We start from the raw sequence: 14,368 nt of genomic DNA on the forward strand, positions 1-14,368 counted from the left end.
ACCCTGCATTTCTGGAGAAGTTCTGTATTACCAGTTATACGCTGTATGTCCAGATCAACAAAATAAACAAGTCTGGATTACACAATCCCTGGAGTGCATCATCTCTCTGGACGCTGAGCAGCATTGGTCCTGTCTGCCTCACATCGAAGAAATACGGAGGTACGTTTCTCTCTCACAACACTTATTAATCAACCACACCTCCATTCGCCTCATGTGGGGACAGAACAGTCGAAAGACTGCCTTGAAGCCCGGCCAGAATCACCCTTATATCACTATTCACGTGCCCGCTCTCTGCCCGCTCACATACTGCAGCCCTGCTCTGCTAAGAAATCTCCTGCAGCATCACCTCAGACTGCATTGTACATAAAGACTCTCTGTGTATTATACCACACTGCTGCAGATCGTCGGACCGCAGAACCCCACAATTCTCCAACAACACCTTGGGAATCTTATCAGGGGGTCGCAACTAAGCTGCACCGCAATTTCCAGCCCCCAATTCAAAGGTTCAGTTTCTTAAAGGGACAGCGCACCTTATATCAAAATGGCCGAAAAGGACCTTCCACAGTTCCCCAATGCTGAAACAGAGCAAATACAACCTGATACTGTCCATTATGAAGACCAGGAAGCAGAGCCCGCTTCCACAGCAGACCCAGATGCACGACCAGTACGTTCCATCAAGCCAACATTAAAGGTCCTCGAGAATTACTGTTCCACAAGGGATGAGTTCAATGACAACTTGGACGACCTATGGGAACGAGTCGCCTCCCTTATGTCAAGCGTCCAACGCCATAAAAATGATGCAGCGGGTTTACAGGACACTATAAGACAGCTAGACGTGGCCCACGGCAGATACAAGAGACTGTCCGCGAAGTATGCTGCCTTCCTAAAAAATCTAAAATCGACGAAGCCCTATCAGAGTTAAGCAAGGCAGATTCCACAGACAGAGAAAGGGACGCCGCCGTGCAAGACGCCAAAGATAAAGCGGAGCTTCGTATCACCCATCTGCAAGAAACTAGATCGCACAGGTCAGCCTCGTCTAAACACTCTGCTCGGTCATACAAATCATCCTGCTCAAGAACTTCAGCCCTCAGCGACAGAATCCTAGAGGCCCGTTTAAATGCAGAGCGGTCCAAACTAAGACGTTCATACACCGAAAAGAAAACAGAAGCAGAAGCGAAGAGAGCAGAAGCAGAGGCTCGAGCAAAGATTCTTCAAACAGAAATGGAGGAAGAAATTGCATTAGCCGAAGTAAAAATACTCGAGCAAGCATTGAAGCAAAACCTCGACCCAATTTGCCTGCCACCACAGGAAGAAGACGACCCAGCTGTTCGTACCAGAGACTACGTGCAGAAACAGATACCTGCAGCGCACACCTTCTCCAGTGACGTGCAACCCAACATTGCGGAAACGTCCAAGTCAGCCCAACCTATGGTGCCAGTATCGCCCACAGCCCCTACAGAGACCCAAGACCAACGCCGTGATGTACCCTCTCAGGAGCAGTCATCACCGCAAGACGACCACAAAGCACACTCCAGCCCGCCTCCACAGTTCAAGCAGCAGTCATCAGAATCTCCAGAGGTTAAACCACAGCTCAACCCTGCAGCGACATCATTCTACCCGGGAACAATTCACCCTTCCACGCCACACGGCTTATACGCCCGAGGGGCACCACAAGCTAATATGGTAACAAGGAGTGAAGGATCAGACATGTCCGAGTTTGCCAGGTTCATGGTGAGCAGGGAGCTAATCAGCACTAGCCTCTCAAAATTCGACGACTGTGCAGAGAACTACAGAGCCTGGAAAGCAACCTTCAAGGCCGCCATTGCTGATCTCAACCTATCCGCGGAGCAGGAGCTCGACCTCATGGTAAAATGGTTGGGTCCTGAATCCACAAACCGTATCAAGAGTCTTAGGACCGTCTATGTGGGGCAAGCTGAAGCAGGTCTCGCTGCTGCCTGGCAGAGACTCGAAAGAACCTACGGCAGCGCTGAAGCCATAGAAAAGTCCCTATTCAAGAGACTGCAGAACGTTCCAAGGATCAACCTTAAGGAAGCCCACAAGCTTCTGGACTTAAGTGATCTGCTTATGGAGCTGGAACTTGCTAAAAGAGACCCTCGTCTGTCAGGACTGTGCTACCTGGACACTGCCCATGGGGTGAACCCAATCGTCTCAAAGCTGCCACATAGTCTGCAAGAGAAGTGGGCAGTGTGCGTCTCCAGGTATAAAAGGTCACATGACGTCACCTTTCCTCCGTTCATTCAGTTCTGCAAGTTCATTGACGAACAAGCCCAAATGAGGAACGACCCTAGCCTCGACTTCCTGGAGTCTAACACTGCAGCTCCAGCAACACCTTCATCAAGGTATGAAAGCGTCGCACATAGACGCAAGGACTCAAGGAACAGTGTAAGCGTCAGAAAGACTAACCTGCCATCACCTGCAGTACCTGCCGACAAGCAGTACACTATTCCGTCGAGGGATAAGTCTTTCAATCGTGAGTGTCCCATTCACAAAAAACCACAGTCACTGAACAAATGTAGAGGCTTCAGGTCCAAAACCATGCAGGAGCGCAAGAAAATCCTCAACGAACTTGGGGTATGTTTCAAGTGCTGCGCTTCATCAGAACACATGGCCAAGGACTGTAAATCTGCCATTAAGTGTGAAGAGTGTCATAGCGACAGACACCCATCAGCCTTGCACCCAGGCTCAGCCACCAGCGATCCAGCAGTCGCAGTTACCTCTGGTCCCGCTACAAACCATGGCGGGGAGCCACAGAATCACGCCAAGTCCACCACAGCTGTGTCCTGCTCATGCTCAGAGGTATGTGGGGAGAATCAAAGTGCTAAATGCTGTGCCAGGATATGCCTAATCAGAGTCTATCCAGAAGGGCAACCAGAGAAGGCTGTAAAAATGTATGCCATCATTGACGATCAGAGCAATCGATCCCTAGCTGGACCTAAGTTCTTTGATGCCTTTAGAATCAAGGGACCAGCAACGCCCTACACTCTGAATACTTGCTCGGGGCGCATAGAGACTAGCGGCAGAAGAGCACAAGGTTTCATCGCTTCTCCTGTCAATGAAGACGTAGAAATACCCCTACCTACGCTAATTGAATGCGATCAAATACCAGACCAAAGGGATGAGATCCCTACCCCGGAAGCTGCTTTCCACCAACCACACTTAAGGCACCTAGCCAGCGTTATCCCACCTTTGGACACAGATGCTGAAATCCTACTTCTGCTCGGCAGAGACAATTTGAGGATACATAAGGTCCGCCAACAGTGTAATGGTCCTGACTACGCCCCCTACGCCCAGAGACTTGACTTGGGGTGGGTAGTCATAGGAAATGTATGCTTGGACCAAACAGGAGTCCATTCCTTTAAGACGTACGTACGCCGAGACGGGCGCACTACCTTCTGCAAGCCATGTCCTCATCACTATGAGGTGAAGGAAAAGCTTCCAGATTCTGTACAGCTGCCTGATGTTATCCCTTCTCCCTATGCAGACGACTTGGGAAAATTGGTGTTTCATACCACTAAGGATGACAACAAAGTAGCCCCATCTATGGAAGACAAGGAATTTGTCAGGATAATGGACAATGAGTTCCTTAAGGACGAAACCAATCACTGGGTTTTCCCCTTACCCTTCCGAGCTACCAGGGTAAGGCTCCCGAACAATCGTGAACAAGCCTTGTCCAGATTTAACTCTCTCCAGCGCACACTAAGCAATAAACCGGAGATGAAAGAACACATTGTCACCTTTATGGGCAAAATATTCCATAGCAACCATGCGGAGCCAGCATCTCCCGTAAAGGAAAACGAGGAGTGCTGGTACCTACCCTCATTTGGAGTATATCACCCGAAGAAACCTAAACAAATTAGAGTTGTCTTTGATTCAAGCGCCAAACATCAAGGCGTATCTCTCAATGATGTCCTCCTCACAGGTCCTAATCTGACAAACAACCTAGTAGGAGTGTTGATGAGGTTCAGGAAAGAGCCCATTGCCATCACCGCCGACATTGAACAGATGTTCCACTGTTTCATAGTCCGAGAGGACCACAGGAATTTCCTCAGGTTCCTGTGGTACAAGGACAATGACCCCAGCAAAGAGATGGTGGAGTATCGCATGCGGGTGCACGTATTCGGTAACAGCCCTTCACCCACAGTGGCAACATATGGCCTGCGGAGAACCGCACTAGAAGGAGCGTCCGAGTATGGAACAGACACTAGAGACTTTGTAGAGAAAGACTTCTACGTAGATGATGGACTAAAATCTCTACCTACAGAAGAAGCTGCAATCGACCTACTCAAAAGGACCCAACATATGCTGTACCGAGCTAAGCTTAGACTGCACAAAATTGCCTCAAACAGCCCAGCTGTCATGAGAGCCTTTGAGTCAAGCGACCACGCACCTGGATTCAAGGACATAGACCTGGGACCAGACCGTCCGCCTGTGCAGAGAAGCTTAGGCCTGAGGTGGAACCTGTCAGCCGACACCTTCGGATTCCAAATCAACTGTGCAGACAAACCATTCACTAAACGTGGTGTCCTGTCAGTGGTAAATAGCCTGTATGACCCACTGGGATTCGTAGCACCAATTACCATACAAGGTAAATCCCTTCTGAGACAGCTGTCCGAAACTGTCAAGAACTGGGATACCCCTCTACCTCCTGATAAGGAACCAAAATGGGAAACCTGGAAGCAGTCTTTGTGTGCCTTGGATAAAATCCATATACCGAGATGCTACGCTGGAATCTCACTTGCTGCTAGCACCAGGACGGAACTCCATGTGTTCTCGGATGCATCCACGGAGGCCATTGCAGCTGTTGTCTACCTGAAGGTAACGGGATCTGACAATCAAGATCATGTTGGGTTCGTTTTCGGCAAAGCTAAGTTGGCTCCCAAGCCTGACCACACTATTCCCAGGCTGGAACTCTGTGGGGCTGTGCTTGCAGTAGAACTCGCAGACTTTATTCAGCATGAGCTGGACACTCACATAGATGACGTACAATACTACAGTGACAGTAAAGTTGTCTTAGGTTACATCTACAACCAAACAAGGCGCTTCTACGTGTACGTCAGTAACCGCATTGAGAGAATAAGAAGGTCTTCCAAACCTGAACAGTGGCACTATATCCCATCTGAACTTAATCCAGCCGACCATGCCACTAGACCTATGTCTATAAATTCCTTTGCTAACTCTTCTTGGCTTTCAGGTCCAAAGTTTCTGCTGGAACAGAAGGGAAGTGAATGTGTTCAGGAATTCTTCAGCATCCAGGATCCGGACGATGATCCAGAAGTCCGCTCCGAGGTCAGTGCTCTGGCCACGAATGCAAAACCAACCTCCACCCTTGGTTGTCAGCGCTTCGAACGCTTCTCCAATTGGATGAAACTCATTAAGACTATTGCAAGGTTAGTCCACATTGCGAGATCTTATCACAAGCCACATGGAGACAAAGACTGTCATGGTTGGCACGTCTGCCAAAAAATACTACCGATCGAGGACATTCCGGTAGGATAAACTATGAACAGAACACTGCACTACTATTTGTCCATTGGATTACAGTGGGTCAGAGATAGTTTGGCCTAGTGCGGCTTCTCTGATCCGAAGATGGGTTTTCCATTGGATTATCTCAGGAACTGACTTAATGTCTTGTTTAAAGTTATTATTGCATTACATGCATGTTTGGTTTCATTTTCTAGGTTGTTGGACTTTTTAAGGACATTGATATAGTGAAATCCCTTTCGGAATTTCAGACGGGGAGTGTGCTGTTCCATGTATATTCCTCAGTTTCCATGTATGTTGTTATATTTTACTCTGCTGCCACCCAATGGCCTTTTTCTGTATGGCAGCTTGTTTTTCATGTATTTCTTGTGGGCATGTCTTACATCCGGTTCAGGGGTCAAATCTTCTCTTCCTCTGGCAGCCATTTCCAGTTTACTTTCTGTTGTGAGAGGACGTGCTTTTGAACTGGGCTTAGGAAGGCATCAGTCTTTCGACCACACTCTCTCATGCTGCTCACACTTGCAGACACATTTGGTGCTACATCTTACTGTACCCTGTCTACCCTGCATTTCTGGAGAAGTTCTGTATTACCAGTTATACGCTGTATGTCCAGATCAACAAAATAAGTCTGGATTACACAATCCCTGGAGTGCATCATCTCTCTGGACGCTGAGCAGCATTGGTCCTGTCTGCCTCACATCGAAGAAATACGGAGGTACGTTTCTCTCTCACAACACTTATTAATCAACCACACCTCCATTCGCCTCATGTGGGGACAGAACAACTTTTGCAGACTTTTCAGAGATGTCGGCTGAGTCCAATCGTGGATGGCTTGGACCTTAACAGGATCCATCTCGATAGTAGAAGGGGAAAAGATGAACCCCAAAAATGAAACCTTCTGCACACCAAAGAGACACTTTGATCCCTTCACAAACAAAGAATTAGCACGCAGGACCTGAAAAACCGTTCTGACCTGCTTCACATGAGACTCCCAATCATCCGAGAAGATCAAAATGTCATCCAAGTACACAATCAGGAATTTATCCAAGTACTCTCGGAAGATGTCATGCATAAAGGACTGAAACACTGATGGAGCATTGGCAAGTCCGAATGGCATTACTAGATACTCAAAATGACCCTCGGGCGTATTAAATGCAGTTTTCCATTCATCGCCTCGCTTAATTCGCACAAGATTATACGCACCACGAAGATCTATCTTGGTGAACCAACTAGCCCCCTTAATCCAAGCAAACAAATCAGATAACAACGGCAAGGGGTACTGAAATTTAACCGTGATCTTATTTAGAAGGCGGTAATCTATACAAGGTCTCAGCGAACCATCCTTCTTGGCTACAAAAAAGAACCCTGCTCCTAATGGCGACGATGACGGGCGAATATGCCCCTTCTCCAGGGACTCCTTCACATAACTGCGCATAGCGGCGTGCTCAGGCACAGATAAATTAAACAATCGGCCTTTTGGGAACTTACTACCAGGAATCAAATTGATAGCACAATCACAATCCCTATGCGGAGGTAGGGCATCGGACTTGGGCTCATCAAATACATCCCGGTAATCAGACAAGAACTCTGGAACCTCAGAAGGGGTGGATGACGAAATTGACAGAAATGGAACATCACCATGTACCCCCTGACAACCCCAGCTGGACACTGACATGGATTTCCAATCTAATACTGGATTATGGACTTGTAGCCATGGCAACCCCAACATGACCACATCATGCAGATTATGCAACACCAGAAAGCGAATAACCTCCTGATGTGCAGGAGCCATGCACATGGTCAGCTGGGTCCAGTACTGAGGCTTATTCTTGGCCAAAGGCGTAGCATCAATTCCTCTCAATGGAATAGGACACTGCAAGTGCTCCAAGAAAAACCCACAACGCTTAGCATACTCCAAGTCCATCAAATTCAGGGCAGCGCCTGAATCCACAAATGCCATGACAGAATACGATGACAAAGAGCAGATCAAGGTAACGGACAGAAGAAATTTTGACTGTACTGTACCAATGGTGGCAGACCTAGCGAACCGCTTAGTGCGCTTAGGACAATCAGAGATAGCATGAGTGGAATCACCACAGTAGAAACACAGCCCATTCAGACATCTGTGTTCTTGCCGTTCAACTCTGGTCAAAGTCCTATCGCACTGCATAGGCTCAGGTTTAAGCTCAGGTAATACCGCCAAATGGTGCACAGATTTACGCTCACGCAAGCGTCGACCAATCTGAATGGCCAAAGACATAGACTCATTCAAACCAGCAGGCATAGGAAATCCCACCATGACATCCTTAAGGGCTTCAGACAGACCCATTCTGAACATAGCTGCCAGCGCAGATTCATTCCATTGAGTGAGCACGGACCACTTTCTAAATTTCTGACAATATACCTCTATCTCATCCTGACCCTGACAAAGAGCCAGCAAATTTTTTTCTGCCTGATCCACAGAATTAGGCTCATCGTACAGCAATCCGAGCGCCAGGAAAAACGCATCGATATTACTTAATGCAGGATCTCCTGGCGCAAGAGAAAATGCCCAGTCCTGAGGGTCGCCGTGCAAAAAAGAAATAATGATCAAAACCTGTTGAACTGGATCACCAGAGGAGCGAGGTTTCAAGGCCAGAAATAGTTTACAATTATTTTTGAAACTCAGAAACTTAGTTCTATCACCAAAAAACAAATCAGGAACAGGAATTCTTGGTTCTAACATAGATTTCTGATCAATAGTGTCTTGAATCTTTTGTACTCTTGCCGAGAGCTGATCCACACATGAAGACAGACTTCTAATGTCCATTGCTACACCTGTGTCCTGAACCACCCAAATGTCTAGGGGAAAAAAAAGGCAAAACACAGTGCAGAGAAAAAAAAATGGTCTCAGAACTTCTTTTTTCCCTCTATTGAGAATCATTAGTACTTTGGCTTCCTGTACTGTTATGATTAGGCAACTCAGTACCACAGTGAACATAGAGGTCAGAGCACATACAGTGATCTGACAATAATCCAAAAACATAGAACGAGCTCTGAGACGTGGGAACTCTGTTGACCGCAATCCCTAATCCTATCCAACAACACTAGAGGCAGCCGTGGATTGCGCCTAACGCTACCTATGCAACTCGGCACAGCCTGAGAAACTAGCTAGCCTGAAGATAGAAAATAAGCCTACCTTGCCTCAGAGAAATACCCCAAAGGAAAAGGCAGCCCCCCACATATAATGACTGTGAGTAAGATGAAAAGACAAACGTAGAGATGAAATAGATTTGGCAAAGTGAGGCCCGACTTTCTGAACAGAGCGAGGATAGGAAAGGTAACTTTGCGGTCAACACAAAACCCTAAAAACCACGCAAAGGGGGCAAAAAGACCCTCCGTACCGAACTAACGGCACGGAGGTACACCCTCTGCGTCCCAGAGCTTCCAGCAAACAAATAGATAAGCTGGACAGAAGAAAAGCAAACAAAATAGCAAAGGAAAACTTAGCTATGCAGAGCAGCAGGCCACAGGAACGATCCAGGAGGAAAACAAGTCCAATACTGGAACATTGACAGGAAGCCAGGATCAAAGCACTAGGTGGAGTTAAGTAGAGCAGCACCTAACGACCTCACCACATCACCTGAGGGAGGAAACTCAGAAGCCGCAGTACCACTTCCCTCCACCAACGAAAGCTTACAGAGAGAATCAGCCGAAGTACCACTTGTGACCACAGGAGGGAGCTCTGCCACAGAATTCACAACAGCTGATCTCTCCTTCAAACCACATATCCAAGCCCTTTCCACTTCCTGCCGACTTCAACTCACAAATATTTCACAAATCCGTACATTCCTAAACCAAGAATCTGCAAAAACCCTAGACCATGCCCTCATCATCTCTCGCCTTGACTACTGCAACCTCCTGCTCTGTGGCCTCCCCTCGAACACTCTCGCACCCTTCCAATCTATTCTAAACTCTGCTGCCCGACTAATCCACCTGTCCCCCCGCTATTCCCCGGCCTCTCCCCTCTGTCAATCCCTTCACTGGCTCCCCATTGCCCAGAGACTCCAGTACAAAACCCTAACCATGACATACAAAGCCATCCACAACTTGTCTCCTCCATACATCTGTGAGCTCGTCTCCCGGTACTTACCTACATGCAACCTCCGATCCTCACAAGATCTCCTTCTCTACTCCCCTCTTATCTCCTCTTCCAACAATCGTATACAAGATTTCTCTCGCATATCACCCCTACTCTGGAACTCTCTACCACAACACATCAGACTCTCGCCAACCATCGAAACCTTCAAAAAGAACCTGAAGACCTACCTCTTCCGACAAGCCTACAACCTGCAGTAACCACCGATCGACCAAACGGCTGCATGACCAGCTCTACCCTCGCCTACTGTATTCTCACCCATCCCTTGTAGATTGTGAGCCTTCGCGTGCAGGGTCCTCTCTCCTCCTGTACCAGTTATGACTTGTATTGTTTAAGATTATTGTACTTGTTTTTATTATGTATACCCCTTCTTACATGTAAAGCGTCATGGAATAAATGGCGCTATAACAATAAATAATAATAATAATACTGTATATAGGGAGCTGTGGGAGCTCATACTGTATATTGGAGGCTATGTGGGAACTCATACTGTATATAGGAGGTTATATGGAGGCTCATACTGTATATAAGAGGCAATGTGGGGGATCATACTGTATTTAGGAGGCTATGTGGGGACTCATACTATATTGGAGGATATGTGGGGGCTCATACTGTATATAGGAGGCTATGTGGGGGTCATGCTGTATATAGGAGGCTATGAAGGGGCTCATACTGTATATAGGGAGCTGTGTGGGGGATCATACTGTATATAGGAGGCTATGAGGGGGGCTCATACTGTACATAGGAGGCGGAGAGACCGAACGCTGAGGAGCAGCGGACAGCGACGAGAGGTGAGTATGTCATTATTTTTTTAGTGCAGCAGCATTACATGTGGCACAAAGCTATATAGAGCGTCTATGGGGCCATAAAGAACTGCATGGAGCATTATATGAGGCACCTATGGGGCCATAACTGCATGGAGCATTATATGGGGCATCTATGGGGCCATAAAGAACTGCATGGAGCATTATATGGAGCATCTATGGGGACATAACTGCATGGAGCATTATATGAGGCATCTATGGGGCAATAACTGCATGGAGCATCTATGGGGCCATAACTGCATAGAGCATTATATGGAGCATTTATGGGGCCATAAAGAACTGCATGGCGCATTATATGGAGCATCTATGGGGCCATAACTGCATGGAGCATTATATGGGGTATCTATGGGGCCATAAAGAACTGCATGGAGCATTATATGGAGCATCTATGGGGCCATAACTGCATGGAGCATTATATGGGGTATCTATGGGGCCATAAAGAACTGCATGGAGCACTATATGGGGCATTTATGGGGCCATAAAGAACTGCATGGAGCATTATATGGGGCATTTATGGGGCCATAAAGAACTGCATGGAGCATTATATGGGGTATCTATGGGGCCATAAAGAACTGCATGGAGCATTATATGGGGCATCTATGGGGCCATAAAGAACTGCATGGAGCATTATATGGGGCATATTTGTATATGGAGCATCTTATCGGGCCATAATGAACTGTATGGCGCATTATATGGGGCCTATTTTGTATGGAGCATCTTATGGGGCCATAATGAACACTATGGAGCATTATATGGGGCTCCTGATTCAATATGGATATTCAAAAACACTTAACCTACTGATGTCTCAATTTTACTTTTATTGGTATCTATTTTTATTTTTGACATTTACCGGTAGCTGCTGCATTTTCCACCCTAGTCAATAAGCTTTCCCAGTTTTTTGTTGCAAAATTAGGGGGGTCGGCTTATACTCGGGTATATACGGTATATTATATATATACACACACATACATACAGATAGTATATTCACATAGACACGCATTACCTCCACTTAGCAATTTCATCACCAACCACAGTTCCTCCTTCACCACAAATGAGGTATAATAAGTAACGACATTGGGGTGACTGCACTGACTCATGGCTTGTATTTCTTTCTGAAAAGAGACATATAATTAGTTAAAACCATACAATTAGATAAAGAACATACAATTATTATACCGTCATAAACCACATTTATACGATACCTTCAAAGTACGTCCCACAACTTAAAGAGGACCAGTCTCTTGCCATAAATGTCATTTTTTTTACCTGGTGTAATTGCCGCTGTTTTGCTGAATCGCAAACATAGACAAGTGTCCTGAACATTAATAGTTATGGGTAAAAGGATTTTGACACACACAATCTGTTCAGCTTCTTCAGTGTGTTACAGCTTGCTCTCCCTACCTCTCACTATCCAGATTCACTACAAAGTGGCTGCTGCATTCCCTGCTTCTGCTTTCATACAGGCTATAATAGTCCTTCCTGATTGGCTGTGCTATACCATGTGATGTGATAGGTGCAAAGCATTATTGGTAAGTCCGGCTAATCTTGAGCTCATGTGACCCTTATCTGGCTGATGCAATCTATAAAATAGTTTCGGCCATTTTTGTCGATTAACGAGAAGCGAATCGCAAATTGTTTGAATTCACCAACTTAAGGCAATTTCTACAAACTCAACTCACATTAATATTCTCATGGCTAATTGAAGATATTGATTGTGATCCCTACACACTCCACCTTACCAGTTAATTGAAGTTTCTCCTTCTCATTAAATTACTATATAAAATTAGCAATCCCATATTCTTCAGCTATCTTTCCCCTCTATAGGATAGTTTAGATTTGCAGGGTAGTCCTAGCAAACATGAATTCTGGCTCTTGGATGCCATTCAAGGTTTTATTATGCTCCTTCAAATAAGACTTCAAATCAAGGTCCTCTATGTGTCTGCGGCCGGTATTTGTTTTGGCAGTACAGTAATTGCTGTAACAGAACAAGGGAACGTCTCTTGGCAGCAATTCAAGTTCCGATTTCCCATCATATTAAACTGCAAAGGTTGGAAATTCTCTCTGCTAATATATTGTAGATCCGAGTACAGATGTAGTCACGTTCTTGTGGCACAAGAAAATGACAACACCCATGAATAACCATGAATGAAGCTAGAAACGAGTAACAGATGGATGGATGGATGGATGGATGGATGGATAGATATTAGATAGATATTAGATAGATAGATATTAGATAGATAGATAGATAGATAGATAGATAGATAGATATTAGATAGATAAATATTAGATAGATAGATAGATATTAGATAGATAGATAGATAAATAGATAGATAGAGGATAGATAGATAGATAGATGATAGACAGATAGATAGATAGATAGATAGATAGATATTAGATAGATAGATAGATAGATAGATAGATAGATAGATAGATAGATAGATAGATAGATAATAGATAGAGGATAGACAGATAGATAGATAGATAGATAGATAGATAAATAGATAGATAGATAAATAGATAGATAGAGGATAGATAGATGATAGACAGATAGATAGATAGATAGATAGATAGATAGATAGATGATAGACAGATAGATAGATAGATAGATAGATAGATAGATAGATAGATAGATAGATATTAGATAGATAGATAGATAGATAGATAATAGATAGGGGATAGACAGATAGATAGATAGATAGATAGATAGATAGATAGATAGATAGATAGATAGATAGATAGAGGATAGATAGATAGATAGATGATAGACAGATAGATAGATAGATAGATAGATATTAGATAGAGGATAGATAGATAGATAGATAGATAGATAGATAGATAGATAGATAGATAGATAGATAGATAGATGATAGATGATAGAATAAACAGTACAGCAATTTCCAAGGGACCTCATTAACTACCATTTACATCAAATATTTTAATATATCAATAATATATACTGAATAAAACTTATCTTTTATTCCCATTCACTACAACCATTTTTTTTCCTCCCTCCTTCATTTCTTAATTTAGTTTTATCTAAAGTGGTGTACACTAATATGAAAGATGCAATAAAGAAAAGTTGTGATCTCCATACTTTAAGCAAAGTCACTAAAAGTATGCAGGAAACTCTTTACCGCCATCCAGTGGTGGCAGACAGACAGAATTCTGTAATTTCTCTATACGGCTCCGCGGGTGTGTAGGAGCTCTAAATGAGGAAGGTTCCAACCCCTATATATAACATATTATAAAGGGAATCCATCATCGGGTTTTTGCTATGTAATCTGATGGCAGCATGATATAGTGACAGAAACCCTGACTTCAGCGGTGTATCACTTAGTTTACTGGGTGCAGCTGCTGTCACAGAATCACAGTTTTCTCTGCTGCAGATCTAGCAGAGCTATGAATGCTGAGCTCTGTATAACCCCGTCCACACCACTCATCGGCTGCCTTCTGTGTACACTGACGGAAAGATGCTAATCAGTGGTGGGGGAGTGGCTGGAAAAGGAGGCACAAGGCAGGCTGTCCTCTAGTGATAATCTCCTGCTGATACAACATTGATTGTATTGAAACAAAAAACACACAGCCCAATAAGTGACACATTGCTTGAATCAGGCTCTCTTGATCAATATTATGCTGCTGTCAGATTACAGAGCAAAAACCTGGTAACAGATTCCGTTCAAGAAACTAATCAGTACAGAATTCTTGATAGATATAGATATATATATATATATCATTTTAAGGCTGAATTTGCAGATGTAGCAGTACCATGATACAGTCAGAGGTATAGTGTAGTGGTGGAAATCAAATGTTACTATTGTGTTGAAAAGCAAACCCTGCGTTTTCTTCTATAAAAAAAAATCCACTTCACTTTGCTGCACTGTATTTATTATCCCATAGTTGGTTC

The 14,368-nt window shown here is 44.7% G+C and overlaps 1 protein-coding gene across 2 annotated transcripts in view; it reads right to left on the reverse strand.

Moving 5' to 3' along the window:
• The window catches only part of STK39 (serine/threonine kinase 39), a 339,349-nt gene that overhangs the window by 246,788 nt on the left and 78,193 nt on the right, over positions 1-14,368 (reverse strand). For both annotated transcript variants that reach the window (XM_069733077.1, XM_069733078.1), the window contains exon 3: positions 11,468-11,576. In XM_069733077.1, the coding sequence (XP_069589178.1) occupies positions 11,468-11,576 (109 nt within the window). The remainder of the gene's footprint in view (positions 1-11,467; positions 11,577-14,368) is intronic.

Source organism: Ranitomeya imitator, chromosome 7 (genome assembly GCF_032444005.1).
Source record: "Ranitomeya imitator isolate aRanImi1 chromosome 7, aRanImi1.pri, whole genome shotgun sequence".
Classification (NCBI taxonomy): domain Eukaryota; kingdom Metazoa; phylum Chordata; class Amphibia; order Anura; family Dendrobatidae; genus Ranitomeya; species Ranitomeya imitator.